General features: G+C 43.4%; 1 protein-coding gene across 2 annotated transcripts in view; it reads left to right on the top strand.

The window, feature by feature from the left end:
- Nucleotides 1–23,675, top strand: part of SYN3 (synapsin III) — a 191,540-nt gene that overhangs the window by 8,031 nt on the left and 159,834 nt on the right. For both annotated transcript variants that reach the window (XR_014943349.1, XM_015863657.3), the window contains exon 2: nt 10,820–11,297. Coding sequence is in view for 1 of the 2 variants with exons in the window: in XM_015863657.3 (XP_015719143.2) it covers nt 10,981–11,297 (317 nt within the window). In the remaining variant the exon portion in view is untranslated. The remainder of the gene's footprint in view (nt 1–10,819; nt 11,298–23,675) is intronic.

Below are 23,675 nucleotides of genomic sequence, written 5' to 3'. Positions count from 1 at the left end.
GTTTGGACCGAAGTGATGAATGGTTACAAACTAGAGATGGGGTTGGTTTATAAATCAGAAGTTATAAACTCATGGCAGGGATTATTGGGAGAAACTACACACACTGTGCTAAGTGGGAGGCCAACCTGAATGATCTTTGTCTTCAAATCTGAATGATTTTTTACAAGTACTCTACAGTGTAATTGAAGAGATCCAGAGCAATTATCCTCTTTCAGGAGTGAGTTACTAATGACGGGGAGCTGAAGTGAAAAAAAAAAGAAGTATGTGATTGAGCTCATAATAGTGAAGGGGTTTTATGTATTTCGTATTATGCAATATGCATTATTATTAATGCTCACCTGACCCTGTCTTGCTCTGGCTTCACATGGAGATTCTCATGTAAAATGAATCACAGAATCAGTCATAATCAATCATTAAGATTGGAAAAGACTTTTAAAATCTTCCAGTCCAAAAATCAGCCCATCCCCACCATAACCACTAACCATGTCCCTCAGTGCCACATCCACATGGTTTTTGAACACCTCAAGGGACACTGACTCCACCGCCACCCTGGGCAGCCTGTGCCAGTGCATCACCACTCTCTGAGAAAAAAAATGGTTCCTAATATCCAACCTGAATCTCCTCTGGTGCAAGTTAAGGTCATTACCAATTGGTTTAACCAGTGTTCTTCCTGCAGCTTTCACAGAAAAGTACATGGTTGTGCAGGGTCTATCACCAACTTGTGAGAGTAATTTTCATTTTCATGGAGTTTATTGATAGTACCAGGTTTACATAACCCCGGTGCTCACTGCATCATGTTTGGATACTGTGTTTGTGTTGGAGCTGAGAGGAAAGGGGACAGAGAACGTTGTGTCTAACCTAGATTATTTATAAAAGGTCACTCGTACACCACCTTCTTACACAATTAACCTCTTCTGAGTATGCAAAGTTTTTGCACTGATTGGCTCTGAAACTGAGTTTCAGTGACCCTAGCAGCTCTTTTCTGAACTAAGAACTCTATATAATATTCTTGCATGGTAAAAAGTAATAGATTTTTTCAGTTTTTCACGTAGAGTGAATTTAAAACAGCTTCCATACTTACTTTGTGTGTTATAGAACACCTCTGAAATCTGTATTTGTATCACTGTGCAACTCAGGTTCTCTCAAATCTAAACCATTTTAACATTTCCAAGCTTTATTTTATTTTTAACAAGGAATGTCATTACACAGACAGGTATACAAATACACAAAGCATGTTAGTGATCTGCTGAAAGCCAGAAAGTAAATCCATAGGGGAAAAAAAAAAAAAAAAAAAAAAAAAAGGTACAGAAAAGGACCAGCTGGTCCTATTCCTATTCAAAGGAAAAAAGGAAAACCTATAATATTGGTTTTCCTTTCATGTGCAGTATTGAAACAGAGAAGGATGTTTTGTATACTTTAACATACTGACTGCTATACCGTTTCAGGCTGGAGGATGAGGTCTGCACCACACCTATGGAAAATGCTGTATATGCATGTGTAAGCAAGAGCAGATTTTGGATGACTGTCCTAGCTGGGGGAAACTGGGCTCCAGGAGTGTGCAGCTCTATGCAAAGCTGCAGAGAAGCATACTTCCCCAGCCTGCTGCAGTTATCACCCTGCCATCCATGCCAGCTACGAAATGCTTGATGCTAAGAAGTTATGCCCCAGAGTTTGTTTTTTGTCTTTTTAGCCTGCTCTGTGGTAGTGTAGGGGTGACAAAGCAATGTAGCTGTTGCAGGGTGGCCAGTTAGAAAAGGCAAGCTTTTGCACCTAAGCTCAGACATTCCTCCTGGGGAGAGCTGAGTACAAACCCAGCAGAGCAGAACAGCTTTCCAGCTGTCTCTCAGGACATTATGGAGTTTGTTTTGGACTCTTCAGTTGATCTTAGAGTATACTTTTGGATGCATCTTTTTTTCTGCAAATACATAACTGCAGTTAAAACAGCTTTCATCAGTAGGGTACAGTCATATGCAACTGCATTGCTCAGCTCTTAACAAATACATAGAATTAAGGAATCATTTGAGTTGGAAGGGACCCTTAAAGACCAGCTAGCCCTACTCTCCTCTGATGAACAGGGACACCCATGGCTAGGTCAGAGTGCTCAGAGCCCCTCCAGCCTGACCTTGGATGTCTCCAGCAACAGGACACCCACTGCCTCTGGTTCCAGTGCCTCATCATTTTGTAATCATAAGTAAATAGCTATGTTACTGGACCATCAACCAATCTGCTAGTCAGGACACTAATACAGAAGGTGAGTTTGCAGTATGGCTCTCAGATAACTTCTGTCAGAGACTTGCAGATGTTTTCATTGCAGTGCTCCCTGCCTTTGAAAGCTCTGGTGGTTGGATTCTTAAATGAGGCTGGCAAGTTTTGTTAACCTTAAAATCTCTATAATTCAGCTAACTGATCAGCAGGGGAATCAGAGCTTTTGGCTGGTCGAAGCTGCTCATGCTTGGTTTGTTAGTGCAGCAGGTGGGCATGAAAATTGGTCCATACAGTGTCTCTGCATTTAAAAAAATCCTAAATAAGGAAATCAAGGCAGTGATGTCAAGCGACCTTTCCTCAAGCTGATGGCAGAGGATGCTATTAAAATCATGCTGTGCTTTATTTTCACTTCTACGCCCAGCCCACTCGCCTACTGTCTCAGGATGTTTTGTGGGTACAGAACTTATTCCAGTACCCACACTAATGGATCATATTTTCTGGTGCATTTTGCTTGAAGATAGTTCTGAGTTTGGAGCCAATTATGAAGGGCTCCCGTACTGTTCAGCATGAATTCAAAAACTGGATGGGTAATCAAACAGGAATCAGGAGAGAAGACATCTTGATATCAAGAGAGCTGAGTGAAATGATATAACATTAAGTTTTTGAGGCCATTTTCTAATTATTATAGTAAACCTGAGTATACAACTCTGTGAAAACAACATGCCTAACTTCATAAATGGCATTCAAAAGCTGACTAGATTCTTTACCATGAACTTGGAGCACCTATCCCTCACTGTCCCAGACAGGATCCTGGTGGCACCGTGAATATATCTGCCTTGCAACTCCAGCATCCACCACGACATAGCAGGATCTCATGGATGTTTGTGAGCTGGAAAGCAGCAGCTGGCTGGGGTGCAAAGACTGGAATTATAAATCCAGGTCTGAGCAAGGGGATTGTCACCCTTGCTGGGGTGTGAAGTTTGTGGGTATGCAGTAAAAAGGATGTACTTACACAAACCCACACAGCTTTTCACGTGTTCCCATGTGATCAATAGTAATCACATGAAAAAGTGAAGAAAACATCTCCTGGAAGTACTCAGCACAGTTTGAGTTGGTCATTACAGAGCCTGAGTCAGACACAGCCAGCTGGTCTCCCACAGTGCTCCAGAAGCTCTGCCAATCTCTACTTTCTCTGCTTCTTTTGGGGGATAGTCTAGGCAGCCAGTTTCCTACCACTTCAGTATTTCATGGGTGGATTTGTCATGAAGCTATCTTACAGTTGTGCCAGAAATCTTCCCCAGAGGGCAGTAAAACATTACCTTTCCCTCCCATCCTTAAATCAGTAAATATGCTCAAATTCCCAGCTTATTTTTCTTGTATTAAGTGCTGCTACATGAGATGGGCAAATATGCTTGGAAAGCAAACGAGTATCTTGCCGCACAAAGGCAGTTTGTAGCCTTTTTTTCTCCAGGTATCTTGTTACTCATATCATCAGGTCAAGTGCATCTCAAGTATCAAAAAGGGTTCCCATTCATGTGGGAGGAATGTGGAAAACTGTGGTATGGTAATGTCTGGAATGATGCAGGAGGTAGAAAAAGGGTGAAAGCAAATATGAGCAAAGCTTAGAAGGACTATACTTGTAGTGATGATTTAGAAGACTTCAGATGTTTGAAGGAAGAGATTTTGACCTTCCAAGGCATAACACATTTTGGGGAACAAAGGAAAACTTTTTTTAGAACAGAATAAAAAATAATGGATTTTTGTGGCATTTTAAAAGGAGTTAGAAACACTAGTGCCTGAATTGTAGGGTTGTGTTTAAAGATAAGTTACTTGAAAATATACTATCTATTTCTGTCTTGTAGACCCACGAAAAGTAATAAAATGACTTCAGATATAAAATTCTTTTTACTTCCAGAAATTAATTAAAGATTATCTTCATTGCCTATTATTATCTTGCAGTGAACTGTTTCTTTCCTTTCACATCCTGAAGCTTTTTTTCTCCGAGACATCTAGTTAGCTCTATAGTAGCTAAGTACTTTGTTTACCTGCAATTTGAATAAACAATATACTGATGCAGAACTGAAATGCTCTGGAAAGAAAATTATGCAGAAATGAGGAAGCGTGGGTGATCATTACCAAGACCAGAGGTACATTAGCTCTGGGAAGATTGCTTCAGTTTCCTGTGAGAATCTATGAGCTGTCGGTCCCTTAGGCACTTTCTATCTAGATGAACTCTAATGCATATTGGCATGATCTACATATTAAATACATCCAGCTTCTTGATTTTATTCAGATCAGCACTCTTCAAAGCAGTGTGTCTATCAGCTGGAGGAAATCCCTGCTCTACTAATGGCATGCCTGATGCCACTTTCACTCTTCTCACCATGAAATCCCAACTTGTATGGCCACTGCAGGAGACTTGGACATAAACACACAACATGAGCTGTGGTCACATCCTGACTGGAAAGGAAAAAGATGGGCGACAGAGCCTTGCTTTCTTCCTCCCCACAGTTCTGTCTGTTTAATATACAGACCTGTAAACTCTTCAGTTTGTACTGATGCCTCCTGTTTCTCTTTAATATAATCATAGAAGTCCCTTTTGGCATGCGTGTAAGCACTAGGTTTGATGGAGTGTCACTGTTGCTCGAGTTGGGGATGGCCATGATATCCCAGAGAAATGAGAAATGGAGGCAATATGCCAGTTTCACCTGGCTTCAGATGTAGATGACTTGGTAGCATTCAAGAACTAGCAGTGGAATTCTTTACCCCATCCTGCCTATACCCTCCAGCTGGATCTGGCTTTGCTGATAAGCAAGTCTTGATATTGAATGAGTCAGGGCACAACGGCCCTCCTAAGCACATTCACAAGGGGATATCACCACTGCAACAAGACCAGGGGCTGTTAGTTGCCAACCGGATTTCCACACTAAGAATGAAATGAGGAAGTAATGTATTGTTTCCAGCAAGCAGCAAATCAGCACTTTAGTTTTGGTAAGCATTAAAACCATAGAGTATTATCTTAATATTCAGGTTTATTTTTCTCTAGAAAATTTGCTACTTTATTACTCATGGCTTTAGCCATCTTCCTTAGCAATCTACTTCAATGCCTGATAATATTACAATGACATTTTGCTAATTTAAAGTCTTTTCAGTTCTTTCTTTTCTCACCTGACATTAAGAAATAACAGGGAAAAGAGGAGAAAAGGTGAATTCTTTTCTGAGCTGGGTGTAGACTTTTGTGCTCTGATGACTACATATGTGTTATCTTCAGGCCCAGACAAAGCACATCCTCCATGGTGTAACTGGTATACAGAAAACACTGACAGCTGCAGACTGAAAAAGTAAGTAAGATCTGTGAAACCTAGACTTTTTAGCTCAATAACCAACCAACAAGGTGATAAGGTCTGCAAGAATGCAGCAATGGGACATTAGAGTTGTGCTTTTGTATACATTGATTGTTTAACGAAGCATGTTGGACAGTTTCAAGTGATCCATTTCTGACAAAGAAATTGCCTGGCATCTCTGAGGATGTCTCTGAGCAGATAAACAGGATGGATAAGACACTGCTTTCCTGTGAAAGTTCTTAGAGGAATCATTTCCAAAGGAAATCACCGCTGCTGTTGTGAGATGATAAAAAGTTTGAGAAGTAAGTGGAATTCTGATGAGCAACAGCCTAACACACAACAGAGATCTGACACCCTGAGTACCACCCTTGTCCTGATGATGTGCCATCTCCAGTCCCTTGCTCTGCCACCTCTGCCAGCTGCAGCTTCCCACAGCCTCCCCAGAGAGGCTGCACAGGCAGCTGGGAATATCTTACACTGAGCATGCACGCTACAGGTTATCCACAAAGCAGATGTAAGGGGCGTTAGTTGGTGGCCATTTCCAGATGACAAGCATCTGTCATCTCCCAAAGGATGGGAGGATGATCTCCACCATTGATATCTATGTTGGATGTTCCATCTTGCTGCCCCCAGTTGTGCTCAGCTGAGGCTGTCAGAAGCAGAATCAGATACCAACAGATAAGGCTGTGTTAGTTCATTACCTCATGGCATAAATAATAAATTCGGGGGAAATCTAAGCACACTTAAATATGTGCAATTGAGTTGGGTTCCCTCTGGAAGTGACTGCATATTAGAAGGTAATCCAGGGGGATGGCAAGAGGCTTAAGTGAACGTTTTGTTCTTGTTTTCAAACACGTCAACAATTTTTTGAGATGACTTACATCTCTGTGGAGTATGTCCTTGAGAGAAAGCATCTAGGTGCCTTGGTGCTATCAGCATACTAAGGGAACAGATTGTTTTCCCTTCCTTGCCCTTCCAAAAATATCAGCCAGGAAGTTTAACTGCGTGTTAGTAAGGAGTTGATGGTGCCAGCCTCTTTGCTGTTGTTTGCAAGGTCAGCTCTAATTGACCTTGCTCTTGCTTCATTTAGTTTCTCACATCATTTTCTTTTGATTCTCTGACTGTGCCCACATTGTTAGAATTTCCACATGCTCATGTGCTGTGCTTTGCTTAAAATGATTCTTGTTCGCTTCCTCCCTTTCTGCTTGTGCCTTCTCATCCTCCCCCTCTCTCCTGCTTTCTTTCTTTTTTCAGGACACACTCATTCTCCTACACCTTATTTATTATTTCCTAATCCCAACATGCAGCCCATAGCCCCAACCTGCAGCTCCATGGCCCAAATGCCCATTGTTTTCCCAGCAGCAGGTTATTCCTGCATGGTGGGAGGCAGCCCAGAGACCTTGGCAGGAGCTTCTGCCTTGCCTGGAAGCAGCCCATGGGTTGTATTTCAGCTGTGGACTGTATTTTAGAACTTTCTATAAGCAGATTTGTGCCTGTAATGGCAGTAAGTTGCTGACTTAACTTCACGTGAGCCATAGGAAGACTGGTGTACACAGAAGCAAGGTACAACTTGATGGTGTAGAACCTGCAGCCCTCCTACCTGCGGCTATGGAACAGAACACGACCTAGCAGCTCTGTCTTGTTTCTAAGAGACGTGTTGGCTCCTGGCTTTGTTGAAGTTACAGCCCAGCTTGTCTACTAGAGTAGGAACTGTATGTACGCTGGGTGGATGCCGAGCTGCATGCTGTGAGAGCTATGCAGAGCCAGATTTGGTATGACGTGCTGAGCCCTCAGGATTTCCACAGGAGTTTCAAGCAGTGGGTGAATGAAGTCCTAACCTATTCAGACTGTGTCTGTAGGAAAAGTTCTGTTGCTGAAAGTTAATAACTAGCAAATGTGCATGATGCAGAAGCAGATCATGAGGTTTTCCAGTAAGCAAAAGAGTCTGCTGGCTGATGGCATTACTCCCATTGCAACCATCCCCTCAATGACTGTGCTAGTGGCAATAAATTGATACAATGAAGCCAGCACTAAATTCATTAAAAAAAAAAAAAAAAAAAAAAAGAAAGAAAGAAAAAGAAGAAGAGGAGGGACATTTTGACCATATTACTCATTTCCTTAGGAAAAAAGCTGTGTGATAAGGACAGCCTGCTCCATCTCTTCAGCAAGTCTGAAGTCAAAGTTCCTATTAAAGTCAAAGTTTGCTATCTCCATTCCAGAGCAGATCCAGGTGCCACTTTGCTGCAGCAGCCGCATCTTCCAGAATGTATCTGCCTCATGTTTTGCTGGAGGGAGATTTCCCCATGACATCAGTGTCTTGGGTTTCCTCTCCTTCCTTCCAGAGCCAAGGGCACGCAGCCCAGCCTTCGCAGCAAGCAGAGACAGTGCCAGCCCAGCACAGCATCCCAAACTCTCTGGACAAGAGAGTTTTATCATTCTGCAGTGTCTCCTGGGCAACATCTTCCACTACCAAACCCCCGATGGAAAAAACGATGAGGCACTGTAAATATTGCTGTTTGAAAGAGTCCAGGAGGCAGGTGGTCATGGGATACTCTGGCCCCTCCCAGCCCTATGACGCCCTATACCACACACTTTCATGCCCTTATCCTACAGGAGGTATTTTCCCATCACTTCACTTGCTGATGCATTGCAAGAAGCCCATGTTCTTTAGCAGACTGAAAACTTGCAGAGGAGGAAACAGCCAGGTGAGAACCTAGCAGTGGGAAGAAACAGTTCCAAGAGCATGCAAGTCCTACTGGACCCCGTCCCAAGGCGACAAGCTAGTGAAATTAGCCTTGTACAGCCTATATGGCTGGGGCCAGGTTCCCTCCCATGGCTGAGAGCTGTCGCAGCAGGAACGAGCAGCTGGGGCAGTCTGGTGCTAAACTTCTTGTCCTGAAGCTGGTATTGAAATCACATTTTTGTTCTACCTTTTGCCAGCTTATGCTAAGGTTCTCCAATAGAGCACACCTAATTGCTGTGAACAGTCACCAGATAATTATTTATAGCAATTCTGATGGCTTACAGGTATCTTGGATGCTCCTCTCAACCAGGACTGGAGCAACACTTAAATGGGCCGCTGTTAAAGTGAAGGGATTGTTTTTACATGTTTTACACAAAGTAAAATACATGAGTTCCTGAAGAGAGATCAGCACAGCACATTTTTACCTAGCCTGTAGTATATAAGTGACCCAAAGTCTTTGTAGGATTTACTACATCTGGTCATCCTGGAAAGGCAATTGTGTATGGCTCTGTGCTAATGCTCGTTTACAAGAGTATGCCAAATGTGTATGGAAATATGTATGAGGTATCTGGATCATAATTCATGTTACCTTCTTTTTGGAACAATTGATGCATAAGCATAGAGGGCTTGCTGGTGTGCATCTACTGATTTTGTGCAGTTGACGGATCCCACCAGGATTGGGTGGGAAGTCAGCATAATGCTTTGAGATACATTATCAGCTGTAAATGTGGCAGGAAGTCATTAAAGATTTCCTCAGCTGTTCTCTGGGAAAAGACTACTCCCAGGCTCCAGCAAGCACAAAGGACTTGTACTGCCAGGGCTGAGAACCTAAAAGAAAAATCGCTCTAATAAGGTGACGTGTCAGCAGCTTCAGCAGAGAGCCCTCTGCTCCAGATGACTCCTGTGCCCATGAGTTCAGGAGGGTGATGGATGGCTACAGATTCAGAGGGCAGTGCTAAGGAGCTATTTGTAGATCTCTTACTCCAGCCAGGCTCCTCTGAATGAGTTTCACTAAATTTCTGGGGGACTAAGAGTACTATGGATGTAGAGAGGTCTGAAGCCTATGTCTTTAAAGCTTTGTAAATCCACATAGTTGAAATTAAATGACATCTTATTCTAAAACTGGTTTGGTTCTTCATGAACTTTCAGACATAGCTCCAGGAGTGAGAATCATAAATGTTGAGCTCTTTTGGACCAATTGGGAGGAAATAATTTCCTGCCATCTGGAGGTAGTTGGAGACTGGGACAAGAGTGCAAGCAGTGAGGGAGGCCACTGTGGGGAGGTCAAGGCAAGGAGTCCTCGCATTTGTAGGGGATTGTTCAAAAGGATGTGTTTTAATAGAGATACCAGAGATTCACTTGACTCATCTCACTTGATGTATGAGGTACATTTCACTTCTGTTTTTGCAAATATGACTGTCTTGAAAAACATTCATATTTTACCAGAAATATCCTTCTATTCTTTGTTGTTTTTTTTTTTCCTAAACCTCACCAACCAGCTTCTGGTCAACAAGACTCCAGTGCTGTGTCAGCAGAGAAACAGACTTGGGGAATTACTGTGGAAATCTCATTTCTGGACTGCGCCCACAGGTGCAATAAGGAAAAAAAAAAAAAAACTTTCTGTACTAATTCTGTGAAATTATTTAACTGCTGAACAACTTAATGTTCTTGGTAAAAACAATGTCGTCATAATATGGTCAAGGGAAAAGAGCCAGATAGTTACATTCCACAGTGTTCCTTTTCTCTCTGGGAAAGATGAGCAGAGGATCAGACCCTTCCTCATAAAACAACGCAAACAAGCAAACAAAAAAAAACCTTCCAGGTCTGAGTACCTGTAAAGATCCCTCTAGTAAAACCTGAAAGGCAGGTAGTTTGCTGCATCTGCCTACAAGTCACCAGTATGCTACTAGCTCTGTCTAATAATTTCAAATGCAGGGAGCAGCAGGGACAAAAAAGCGTATTTTGAAGATTCCATTGAACTTGATCAAGATGTGTGGGAGGATTTTTCCACTGCTTGTTTTTTTCATGCTATTTCAATTTAAGATGTTTGCTTCTTAATTGTGGAGCCTCACTAACAAGCCTGCCAAAGATGATGCAATTCTCTATTCTGCTGGATCATTTTCTGGTTATTTTGTAATAAACATAGTATGCTTATTACACATATTAGGATAATATCAGAAATAAACTGTCTTTCTTTTAACAACCATCATTTATAGTCAGGATTATGGGGAAAAAACCTGTAAGTATGCTGAGAGCCTTATTCCCATTTCTTCTGGATTGTTAATGCCTTAGTTGGTGTAAATTGGTCAGCTCCGACTAAAAAATGTCTTAGGATGGGCAAGAGGTCCTGAAATCTGTTTTGCCACAGCTGCTTGTCTGTACCAATGTAGCATGCAACAGAGAAACAAGCACTCCTTTATCCTCGCACTGTTGATTAATGTACTCATTTAAATGGCCAGGATAGTCTCCCTTATGTAAAATTCATGGTATGTATCCCACATGTATGTGTTTGACTCTCTTTCCACAGGAAAAGAAAGGAAACATAACTGAAAATCAAAGGCATATTTCTCGAACAGGGTTTTAAGAAAGAAAACCTACCAGGACAGCAACCAAGTTCCCTACACACACAAAACTGGTGACACCATCAGAGTCTTGTTCTTGCTGAGGTTTCCGCACAACACTTCAACAATGAATTTCCTCCGGAGACGTCTGTCAGACAGTAGTTTCGTGGCAAATTTGCCCAATGGCTACATGATGGACTTGCAGCGTCCCGACAACTCCACAAGCTCCCCAGTTTCTCCTGCCATGGAGAGAAAACACCCACAGCCACCGCAGCCCTCGCAGTCTTCCTCTACTGGCACCAGCATCTTCAGCTCCATCTCCAGTGCCATGAAGCAAACCACACAAGCAGCTGCAGGACTCATTGATCACTCGACAAGTTCCACACCACCTGTGGCTCAGAAACCCAAGATCCTCCTGGTTATTGATGATGCACACACAGAGTGGTAAGTCATCATAGCTGTCCTTCTGCCTTTGGCTCCACCGTGTTTGGGGGATGAGAGGGATCTAGGAGACACAGGGCATCTGTTGGGGAATACATAGAATCTTTCACATCTAGGTCATCTGCTAGGTTGGATGACCTAGGTTGGATGACCTCAGTGAACAGCAGACTAGGCTTTCCTCGAATCTTGTTTAAAAAATGGCACTCACTGGCAAACTCCTTGATGGTTTCAATATATGGACACACACAGAGCATTCTTGGCTCAGCTGTCTTAGCTGAGCTGGCACATCAAACATCAGCCCTAAGAAATTGTAGCTGAAGGTGTTTTGATGACATGGTAAGGAAATTTCATTTACCATCTGTGCCAGATCTAGAATTGAAAAGAGGCTCTTCTCTCTAGCTCTTTCTCTCTCTCTCAAGATCTTCCATGGGTGCACATTTATTAATAAATTAACAAAAAAATTCCAATCCTCCTAATACCAATAGTGATGACTAGAGCTTGTTGGTTGGTCAAGAGTCCTTCATCTGTTTATCATTGTGATTATGGGCAAAAGATTCTCAGGTTCACGTAAGCATTGTTTGTCTTGCTCCTGCAGGTCTTTGTTTACAAACAGAAGTTTGGAAGTATGTTTTCTGTGATATTTGGTAACAGAGGACTCTTGTCAAATGGAAGGACAGCTGAAGTCTTTTGAAATGTTGGAGGAATGTCTCAGTAGTTGCAGTGTGCTCCTTTTCAAAGTCAGCTGGTTTGAAAAGCTAGTGGAGAGATGTATTTGAGGGAAAACCCGGACCATGTGTTAAGGAGATTGATGCTCATTGTTTTGTCTGCTAGCTTATCTCAACACAAGCTAACACAGGCTAAGGGACCAAGTGAAGACTTGGAAGTGAAAGAACAAAAGAAATAATTTGGTTTACCAGGTCTTAACCAGGGGAGATTATTTAATTGTTCTTCTCACTCCACTCTACTCTTCAGGAACGTAAGGTCTTCTTTACTTTCCCAGGAGCAAGAGGACAAGATGGGACCTACCTTCCTGGGGGTATCTGCACAAAGTGCAAGTCCCACAGTCTGCTTTGCTCCCTTCCCCTAGATAGATAAAAGGGTCAGGGACTGAGCACAGCTAGGTCAGAATTCTTCAGACAGCTTGAATTAGAAAAGGGAAAACAGTGGGGGTTTTCTCAAAGGAAAAGCAACTTTTTGAGTGAGTGGGAAAGTCCCTGATAAGACCGATAATTGTATCAAAAGTTTCATCACATACTGTCTTTTATCACAGTAGCAGCGTGTTAATTCAGGATAGTGCAAACTGCTGCATCACTCCAGTTCAACCCTGATCTCTCTTTCCAGTGCGCACCTGTAAGTTTCCCAGCAGGTTCACTGACCGTCTCTGCTCAGCCTTTTGCAGTTCCTTAAAATACTGCCAGGTGGCAGTCCCCTAACATAGCATCCTCCAGTTGAGGATGGGAGTGCCTGTAATGCACTGCTCAAGCAGCTGGAGTTTAGCCGGCGCTGCTTATTCCAAGCAGTGTAATCAGAGAGGAAAGCCCTAGCTCAAAGGCCGATCCAGTTTTTCCTTGAGATTAATGGTGCTGAAGGTAGTCTGGGCAGGGAAGATGATGGGGAGGGGTTGGACTCTGTTGCAATGTTTTCATGGTTTAACACACATTGCATTCAGTTCCCTAACTTTATATCTCACAGCTGCTGGACTGTCATGCAGACTCTGTGCTCTGCAAACTGAGTTTGTCCAAGGAGCAGCAGCTGGGAATTATAAAGAGGAGGTATGGCTACCCGTGCTGTCTTCACTCCTCCACTTGTATGTAAGCACTCCCCGAATCCTCCTGTCTTGGCTATCCCTCAGCTGTCTGTAACTCAGCAGTTTCTACATATGATTTCTACACCTTTTCAATGACATAAACAGTGGGATTGGACCCTCAGCAAGTTTTGCTGTTGACAGTGAGTGGTGCAGCTGACCTAAAAGAAGGGATCAGTGCCACCCAGAGGGACTTGGAAAAGCTCAAGAAGTGACCACATGAGAATTTAATGAAGTTTAATGAGGCCAGGTATCTTAGATATTAGTATAGACTGGGAGAAGAACACCTTGAGAGCAGCCCTGTGGAGAAGAAGTTCTGAGGGACAGAAAGCTGCATGTGAGCTCTTGCAGCATGGAAGGCCAATAGCATCCTGGGCTGCATCAAAAGAGGGGTGCCCAGCAGGGTGAAGGAGGCAATTGTCCCCATCTGTTCTGCCCTCATGAGGCCCCATCTGGAGTATTGCATTTAGGCTTGAGGCCTTCAGTACAGAGCTGCTTGAGCGGGTGAATAGGAAGGCCATAAAGATGATCAGAAGGCTGGAGCACCTCTCCTGATGACAGTCTGAGGGAGCTTGCTTATCTTGGAGAAGGCTCTGGAAAGACATTCTTGCCACCTTCCAGTACTTGAAAGGAGCTTACAAGCAAGAGGGAGACTGGCTTCTCACACAGTCTGATAGTAACAAGACAAGGGGGAATGGCTTTAAACTAGAAGAGAGTACATTTAGATTAGACATTAGGAATATTTTTTTTCCTCGGAGAGTGGTGAGGTGCTGGAATAAGTTGCTGTAGGTGCCCATCCCTGGAGGTGTTCAAGGCCCGGTTGGATGGGAACCTGTGCAGGCTGATCTAGTTGCTAGCAGCCCTGCCCATGGCAGGGGCTTGGATCTAGTTGGCCTTTAAAGTGCCCTTCAACCTAAGCCATTCTGTGAGGATTCTGTGGTGGAGAATCCCATTCAGTCTTCCCAGTTCTTTGCCTCTATCCACAGACTTAGATATCAAACAGTGCTGCTTGAAAAGGCTCTGTGCTTTCACTCTCTGCCTAACATTGTGAGGACACTGATGTAAACAGGCTTGTGTATTCATCACACACATGGCATGAGAACTATGAAAATACTACCAACCCTTGTCTACCACGTCTCTCTGTAATATAGGCAAAAACACATGCTTAGCCTATAGACTTTCCCAGCCTAAATGTAATGTGGCCCTTTCTGAAACAGAGTGCCAGTGCAGTCACCTCAGCAGACCACAAGGGTGCTGCTACCAGTTAATTCTCACCTCTCCAGGAAGTTCAGGGAGCCCTTGACAGCAGTGAAGACCAGAGGTTCTGTGGATGTTTATTCTTGGTAAATTATTTCTGAGTAATGTCAGTCATCTTGGTCTCAGCCATGGTGTTAGGTGAGCTCGAGCTGAGGTCAAAGGCAGCAGTGTTTACCTTGTGAGGGCATGTCCAAAGAAGCTGGTTATCTGGCGATTCTGGCTTGTCCACTCCGCATCACTTACAGAAACACAGAAGAATTCCAAGTGTGAACAACAACAACAACCTGTTGTTATTCCAGTGCTGGTGACTTGGGTTTTGGAAGAAGCATCATGTTTGTGATGCATTTCACTTCTGTTGGCTCTGGTTGTTGTTACTTTTGAAACCTTTGTCTTTGGTTTTCAAGAAAGAGCCCTTTCCTTTGCTATTTTGAACTAGTTAACTAATCTGCCCAAAAAAAGAAAGAAAAGAAAGAAAGCTGCTGAAGTGCTACCCTTATCTTAGGGGCAGGAGTCTTCCTCCCTTGCAGCGAGTCACACAGTTGACAACAAGGACTAGTTTGCTCAGAGACAGGAAGAGTGAGAGACAATGGAATCTGCCATTTGATTTATCTTTTCTAAATGAAAACACTTTCTTATAATTGGAGACTGTAGCAATATTGCCAAGCCAGACATTAATTTATCATCACTGTTTGTATTACAGCAGAGGGAAAGAGCTGCAATTAATGGATCGGGACGAGGTGTTGCACAAGTGCATGACGAAATGATCTAACAACCTCAATAGGCGTGTGCATGCTGAAGGCACTTTAAAATGACAAATGGCAATCCTTTCTATTTTTAAGGAGCTACTCTGTTTCTGATGGCACAGTATAGCACTCTGCATATCTTGGAGATCTGGAGGAAGTGAAAAGCACCCAAGAGAATTCATGGCCTGTCTTCCTCCATAAAATCCTTGCCACTCTTGACATGTAGCATGCTCTGGTTTATTCCAAAGACAAAGCACTATAAAAATAATGTGAGCTCCACAGAATATCATCAGCTGCTTTCTGCATTAGCAGCAGTCAAAGAAAGATATACACTATTAAAAGCAGGGGAACTCACCCAGCTTTCTGTTAAAGTGGCAGTGTTTGGACAGATTTTCCATCCTTCTCCAAGACTCTGAGCACATCTCAAGGAAGCACACAGCTAATCTGCCCCATGCAGGATGCATGCAAGAGGAAAGCACTATCAGTGCAGCTCCTTCATGCTCTTGTCTGTGACAGGCAGGGCTCAGAGGCACCACAGAAGTGACAGTATCCATGCACTGACTTATTTGAAGAAAGCTCTGTTTCTCCTCAGCCAGTAATAGGGCACAACTCAACTGGGTGCATCTCTCTAGAGAATGAAGGTGCTTTTTGTATGCCAGGCAAGCAGTAACTGTGCTTTAGGAGGTTCCTGAAAATGTATCCGCAACCCACCCAGAGCAGCTGCTAGGAAAGGGGAGCTCAGACATGAATACACACATACACATGCAAACACACAGCTAAAAGCAGCAAGGCCATGAAGGAGGGGGATGGCAGGACTCCATGTAACAGCAGAAGGGCCAACTCCAGCAGCCTGACCTCAGCCTGGAGGAAAGCATCCCAACTCTGGCAACTTCCTCACACAAAGTACCCTTAAGTAAAATCATGCTCTTGCCGGATTGAATGTCTCAGCAGATCAAGCAGTATTTAGCATTGTGAGTTGTTAAACCACCTCCTCTGCGAAAGTGCTCAGCTTTTGAGCCTAATGCTTGGCGTTTAAACAGATTATTTGGGAATAAGCTAAGGCTTCCATTAACAATATGTGCTAAAAACATTGCTTTTTGGACCAGACAGCATAACAAAGTTGTTCTTGCTGCATTGGTTATATGTCTTAGTTGTATTCGTTAATATCTCAAGACAATTTTCAAAGCCAGTGGCATGTCCAAATTTCAGGCTGTTTCAAGTGGTCATGCTGTCCTACACAAAAGGCATGTGCCCTATGTGATGTTGTTTTATGTGCTAGGATTGTGCCATGTTTCACTGAAAACAAGCTGCTGAGGATATTTTAAGAGACACAAAGTTGAATTGATGTTTCTCATTTATTTTAAAGCCAAATCAGCCTAAGCATATTGTCTCATAAAATTTAATAATGAAAGAAGGGAAAAACAATGATTAATATTGTTAATAATAATATGAAATCCTCTTAATAAAACTGAAATGACTCTTTGTAAAATAATAATGTCTCGGCTCAGATCTAATTATGGGCTGACCTGCCAGGATTGTTGTTTTTCACTGTATGAAGGTAATTATCAACATTTTTTCACTGAAATAGAGCTGTTTTTCCTTCTGATAGTATATGATGATATTGAACCTTAAATATGTCATTTGCCCAAAAATGTAATGGTCAGCCCCATAGAACATTTTAATTATTTGGGAATTTCCAAGGCCTTATTTTTTGCAAAGAACTGCTTTTCAAAGATATTCCATGAGTATCTTGCATGCCATGAGTCATTCCATGCTTTCAGTAGACTGAAGATGATATATGAAAGCTCACACAGAGAGGAATATTTCTGTACTTTACTGAGTGAAATACAACAGGAAGTTCAGGACTAGCTTTTAAATTCAGACTTCATTGTAATTTATCATTTCTATAACTCATTTATCATTATTATAACTCAGAGTTGATACTTCAAGCTTGCTCTCATGAATTTGTGGGTTCAAATGCAATAGTTGTCAGAATTTCCTGGTAAGAAACCCACAATCATCTGACATGGTGGTAACTGCCTATTAATTATGAATTTGCCTTTATTGCAGAGAGGTAACCTTCTGATGTTTCACAAGTTCTGTGCAACGACTCAACTATAAAGTGAACAGCTACCTACTGAAATCTATGTTTTCCAAAATCTAGCTAAAAGCCTTCCATTTGCATTATTTAATGATGTCTAACCAGGACCGAATATTTCTGTTTCTATAACCCACACCAAGAGTGACTTGAGGGCAAAGTTCCATTTTAGGAACAGAGGAGGCATGTTTGTGTTAAACCATGTGTGTGTATGTGTGTATGTATGCATGCTTGGAAGCAGCATGAAGATTTTCAGAATTAGAAATAGTCCCCAGCAGGCAGGCATAGGGGTGAAAAAGAGGTAAGGCTGTTGGAGGTATTCAATAAGTCACATTTATCACATTGCTTTTCAGTCTGTTTTAGGTATATCACTAGCATGTCTGCCTGTATTTTTGTCCTGCATATGCAAAGCAACTTGGGATCTAGTCCTCTTGCATGAAAGGTGATACAGAAATGTAAAGGATTAGTATCATTACAAAAATAGACACAAGGAATATGGAAAACATTCCCCACCAGGTTATAAATATGCTAATGCAAGTTAAATCTGAGACCTTAATTTCTTTACCAGAGATCCTATAAATGCATAGAATTTAACCTCAGAATGTCCTGCCTAGTCCTGTGCACACTGAAAAAATAAAACAACATCCCTCAGATGTGTTTCTCAAAGGTCGTGAGACAGATTTCTTCAGCTGGAAGCCAGGAGCCCTGTCTCATAGTTGCGCCAGTTATCCTACATCCCCAACTCCTAACATTCAGAGAGGGCAACAAAAAGTTTTCCATTCCGAGGAGGAACCAGGAAAAAGCATTGCACAATCCCCAACAAAATGCTACCACTTGCAAACAGCTCCAAGCCATACTATCTAGATTTAGCAAGGCGGAAATGTGCTGGCGATGCACTATTTTGAATACTATACAAAATAGTAAAGTTGCCTCATGTTGTGCTTAAAGCACACCTCTCCAGTCCTGGCTCTTTGTTGCCAACAGAAATGTGACAATGAGGGAGTGTACCCTTTGGAGTGCAGCCTGGGGGGGTTCAGACCTACACTGAAGTGTCCTTCCTATCCTGGTGGCTTGAATACAAAAAGCCTTGCCCATAAGTAATCACGTAGCACTCACCAGTGCTTCTTCTTTTGGCCAATTACTTTGATTATCCCCATGCCATGGGCATGAGGTGGTACAGGAAGATGCTGGGGGGCCAGCATTGTGTGGGACTCTGCAGTTGAAGAAATAGAAAGAGTGCCTGAATAATGGTGTCTATGACTGTTAAAAGTGCTGTTTGTTTGCTGGCTCAGACCTCCCTGAAACCAGGCCTTTGGTTCCATTTGTCAACTCCTAGTCTTGAGTGAAAGGAGATGTAAAAAGCCCTTCTCCCTTCCTACCCCCAGATTTCCCTTTTTTTATGTGTTCAAGCCAAGAACATACATCTGGCCCTATAGGGTGGGGTCTGGGACCTCACAAAGAATCACAGAATCAGAGGGCTTGGAAGGAACGCTTCTGGGGATCATCTAGTCCAGTGCCAAAGGACCTCACCATGAGGACCTCCTTTGTCCAAAAAAGAACCAACCCCATAGCACCATCAGAGTCTGACATAAACCTCTTCAGGAGTGGGCACAGAGGTATTTCTTCCTATGTGATCCCATAGCAAGAAATGTCCTCGGGGTTGTTTTAGAGTAACCAGAGCAGGCTGGGCTTGTGGTTGTTCCGAGAAGGTAACAGAGGAGCTCTGTTCCCATTGATTTGCCATCTGACCTCAAGCACTGAGGGTATACCTGCATTGCAGCAGGGCTGGCTCTGGATTAGGTGGCTCCAGCAAGCTAATTTCACCCCATGGAGCCCTGGGACTGGCTGTGGCAGCACTGCATCCCAAGCTGGAGCTGCAACTGCTGTGGAGGTCCTGGCAAGGTATCAGTGTATTTAGAGCAACCTTTTGTAGCATCCTAAATCTTCAATGTGCCTCTTAGCCCCTTCCACCCTACCTGTAAAATGGGGATCCCCTTCTATTTATTTGCTCTTGGCTCTGGTCTGTTTAACCTGTCATTAAAACTTTGTAGTTCAAGATGTAAAAATATATATCATGCTTTTCCATCATCTTCAGCATCCTGAACAACCCACTAGGAATCACTAGGTACCCTACCTAACAAATATTAACTGCTAACCAGCTGATTGATGTGTAAATGTATCTGGGCTGTAGCAGATGTAGACGAGAACTCGAGTAGGTTGCAAACCCCAGCACTCACCCCAGTGATTTTTCTCTTCCCTGTGCTCTGGGCAGTCAGGATTTGACTGTTTCAAAAATCCTTGTTTGCAGCTGGGAATTGCTTAACCAGGGAGAAGTGGGGAACATGTTGAGGACTGGTCCCTGAAACGAAAACTTGTTTTTACCCCTTAAGAAAAAAATGGCATAAATGCACCTCTTCTCCCTCCTCCCTCCCCCCTGCTTTTACAGCCTGTTGGGGGCTGGGGGGGGTCGGGGCATTCCAGCAGCTGCTGGCCAGTATCCTAGAAACTGCCTTCTTTTTCCCAGTCCCAGCCCCTTTTATGAAGGAGACAATGCGGACATACAGTGAGTGCCTTGTGCATCACTTGGGCCCCCAGGCCCTTTGACACAGGGATTTCATACAGTGGCTAACCCCCAGCCTCTCTCCATTAGGTCCCCCCACACTCAATCCTGGGGACACCATCTCAGGCTTTTCTAAGCTGCTCCTGAATGAAATGCCATGCTTCATTTTCCTAAGGGCTTGAGAGAAATATCTGTGATGCAATTTCAAGGGAAATAATTCAGATAATTCTAGAACATATCCACCCATCCTTTTTGGCTTATTTACCCATGTCTCTTTCTCAGGACTTCTCTCCCTCTTTCTTGCTCCCACTCCCTCAAGCTCCAGGTGAGAAGTGGTCTCCACCCAAAGGGTGGCTTTCCTTCCTTTCTTTGTTGTGTCTTATCACAGAGGCACAAACCCAAGGGGGTCCCACTCTACTCTGTGCTGGTACTGCCTCACCTAGAGCACTGTGTGCAACTTTGGGCACCACAGTTCAAAGCAACCATTATTCTAAATTCTATATATTCTATTATAAAATATCTATGATATAATCTATGGGAACAACTTTAAGCTTTTTAATCACTTTGTTCCTCCAGTCCATTGCTTCAGCTTTCATCTTTCCTGGCTGATTCTTATGCTGAGGACAGTGTTAGGTGCCTTTTCTTACATGGAATGCTGCTGTCTAGAGGCACTGTACCTGGGGAAGAGATCCTCAGGTAGCTTCTCCAGCTGATACTTGATAGAGGTACCTCTCCTGTTCCTGTTCACCTGTGCAGAGCATTTCCCAGCCTGGCTGAAGTTATGCAGTCCCCTGCTGCATCTCTAATGTTTCCCTTTCACAAAGATTCAGAGGAGAGTACTGAAGCAGCCCTCTGAATCAGCTTTGATGTGCTTCTTTGCATCAAAAGAAAGCAGAGGGAAGAGAGGAGAAATAACTCCAGGGGAGATGGCATGAGCTCTATACAAGCAACACATCCGCAATTCCTTTGCTGAGTGTGTGTAAATGGCATGGGTGCAGGGGGCACAGAGATTTGGGCACTCTCTCATAGCTGCAGTATAAGTCAGCCTGCTCACAGGTGGGTAGCACCAGAGGTTTTAACTGCACTGCTGATATCTGAGTGCTTCACAAGTCTATTAGCAACCTTGCATCAGTGCTTGCATCTCTTGTTTAGAAGGATGCTTCACAGGCATCTAAGCAGTAAAGTTATGGGTTTTTTGAGAACTTTCCCTCTGATGTATGTAATTCAAGGTAAATTGATCAAACCATCAGTTGTTTTGTTTTTTCCCTGCTGCTATTCAGGATACACCCTGTATACAGCAGAAAAAAAAATGCATGTACGCTTCCCACAGCTACAGTCACTGAGGAAAAGTGGGACTGTTTCATGGCAGCTCTGGAAAACAAGCTTTTATTCTTTCCAAATTACTTCATAAGGAGAGGCATCAGGTTTCCTGTGGTCCTGCCACCATTTCAGGCAGAAAGCAGAAGTAATGCTTGCCTGATGCCCTTGTGCCCAGAAAACCTATCCTTTTCCAGGGTGTGTATCTTCCTTGCTGTGAGTTTCAAGGAAAGCTCTCCCCCTCACAGACAGGGCAGGCCTTCAGCTGTTTATTACAGAGCTTCCTTTCTCCCGTCTCCTCATGTGAACACATACAAATGCACTTCCTAGCACTGTGAATCCCACCCAAGAACTGCTCCTGAGTGTGGCCCAGCAGTTTGCATCAATCAAAACATGTTTACATGCTAATTTGCTGAAATCAACACAACTGTACCACACCATCTGTGACCTGCATTGCCAAATTATAATGCTGCCTTCTAGAAGAGTAAATATATGATGTGCTTTAAGACTAAGAGCTGGACAGCTGATCATTGGTCAACACTGAAGGCTCCCTGAGGTGGGCTCATGTGGCCAGTGTTTGACCCAAACTGGTGGTGCTATGAGGCAGCCTCCACCCCAGGCAGTGAGCCAATCTGATTGCTGGTAGCTGGCTGTGATGGAGATGAAGGGAAACACTTCCAGGTCCCTTAGAAAGACTTCTGGCTGGTCTTCTGTGTGAGGCTCATAGCTGCACTACAAGCTGCCTAGGTAACCCCAGAGGAAGTCACTTCCTGGGCAGAAGCCTGGAGGAGCCCAATACTCATGTTGATCATGCAGCTCATGCTGATTTAGGAGAGATACTATTCACAGATGTTCTGCACGCTGTCCCACCTGCAAGAAGTACCCATCTTTCTGCTGCATCCCCATCAGTCAGCATGCTCTTTCTTTCCACCATCCATTGCCTGCTATACTCTTGAAGGGAACAGGTTGCCTAAAGTTGTATATTCCGCATCCTTGGAGGAGTTCTAGGCCTGGTTGAATGGGACCCTAGGCAACGTGATCTGGTAGGTGGCAATGCTGTCCACAGCAGGGGTTTGGAACTGGATGATCTTTAAGTTCTCTTCAACTTAAGCCATTCTGTAATTCTGTGATTCTATAATTTCATGATTCAGTGATTCTGTGATTCTCTGACCAGAAGCCCTTTCATGGACTGTGCAGTACTGACCAAAAAATGCTCCCTCTTGCCATAAAGGAATCATAATGTTTCCACAACATCAGCAACAATTCCAGTTTACTTAAAATTTCAAGGACTTCAGGGCAAGGCTAAAGTCATTTTTCTTTTTGGCATGATAGCCATTACAGCCCAGGGCTCTGAAACACCAGGTGCAAATTGAAAACATCATCCATTTCAGAGATGTTTTCAGAAAGGTTTCATTCTTACCCTGTACTGCGTCAAAATGGTGGCTTGAACTAACTATTAGGCTTCAGACTGTTCAGAGACAGTCAGAATAGGTTAGCCCTCCTGAAAGCTGTCTTTGAAAGAAAGTGATGTATTGTTCTGGTAACAGATACTGTCCTGAGACAAGGGATGAGACAACATGCATGGAAGGAGGGATAAGAAGGAGAAGAGGTTACGTGGTGTCTAATTCAATATGCCTTGTCCTACTCTAAGGAATCCTGGTGCTGAATGTGCCCTCTGTGTATCCATGAGCAGAGACAGTGTTAATAGAATCACAGAATTGTGCAGGTTGGAAAAGACCACTAAGATCACCCAGTCCAACCACCAGCCCATCCCCACCATGCCCACTGACCACGTCCCTCAGTGCCACATCCACACGGTTCTGGAACACCTCCAGGAATGGTGACTGCACCACCTCTCAGGGCAGCCTGTTCCAATACCTCACCACAAAAGAAAACACTTTTTCACTGTGTGAAGGGTAATTTCTGGGAGTGGAAGTCTCTTAGCTCCATCTGTGTCAAGCTGAAGACCACAGCTAATCACACTTCATTAGAAGCTGAAGCAAAGCAGCACCAAGGAGTCTGCAACCAGCTGGTCGGCAAAGTGGGGAGGCTATAGAGGGAGGAAGCGTGTCTCTTAAATGTGGGTAAGGAGCATATATTATGAGCGTGCTGGGAATAAAACAAACTTGTACCAGTGAATAGCGTGCCTCAAATTTCAGACCAGTTCCTGTGGGCCCACTTAAATCTTATTCCAGTCTTTCAGAAGTTGCTGGTTCTAGCAATATCCCCTGTACTTAGGAGTTAGGAATGTTGCCAGACCCAGCCATACCCCTAGAAATACGATGGAATTATTGAGTGTATTTAGCATTCCTGTTTATTGTTAGAGGTGTGATGTATCAACTTGTCTGGTGAGTTGCTGTTTTTCATGCAACACATAGACTCAAAAGAGGGTAAGAAGTGGCCAGCACTCTGCTAGTTACACTAGACAGGGATTGTTTAAACCACGTTGAGTCTTCTGGCTGTTACACCGTCCCTTTACGTACGTCCATGCAGAGGTCTTATTAGGACCATACTGATGGATAGGCTGTCTGGGAAGGGGAGTGGGGTACAGCCCTCAGATGCCCTTGTTATAACCACATGGAAAACTTCTGACTTTTTTTAT

Source organism: Coturnix japonica, chromosome 1, assembly GCF_054131305.1.
Source record: "Coturnix japonica strain WE chromosome 1, WE-NBRP24, whole genome shotgun sequence".
Classification (NCBI taxonomy): domain Eukaryota; kingdom Metazoa; phylum Chordata; class Aves; order Galliformes; family Phasianidae; genus Coturnix; species Coturnix japonica.
This window is presented reverse-complemented; position numbering and strand designations above follow the sequence as displayed.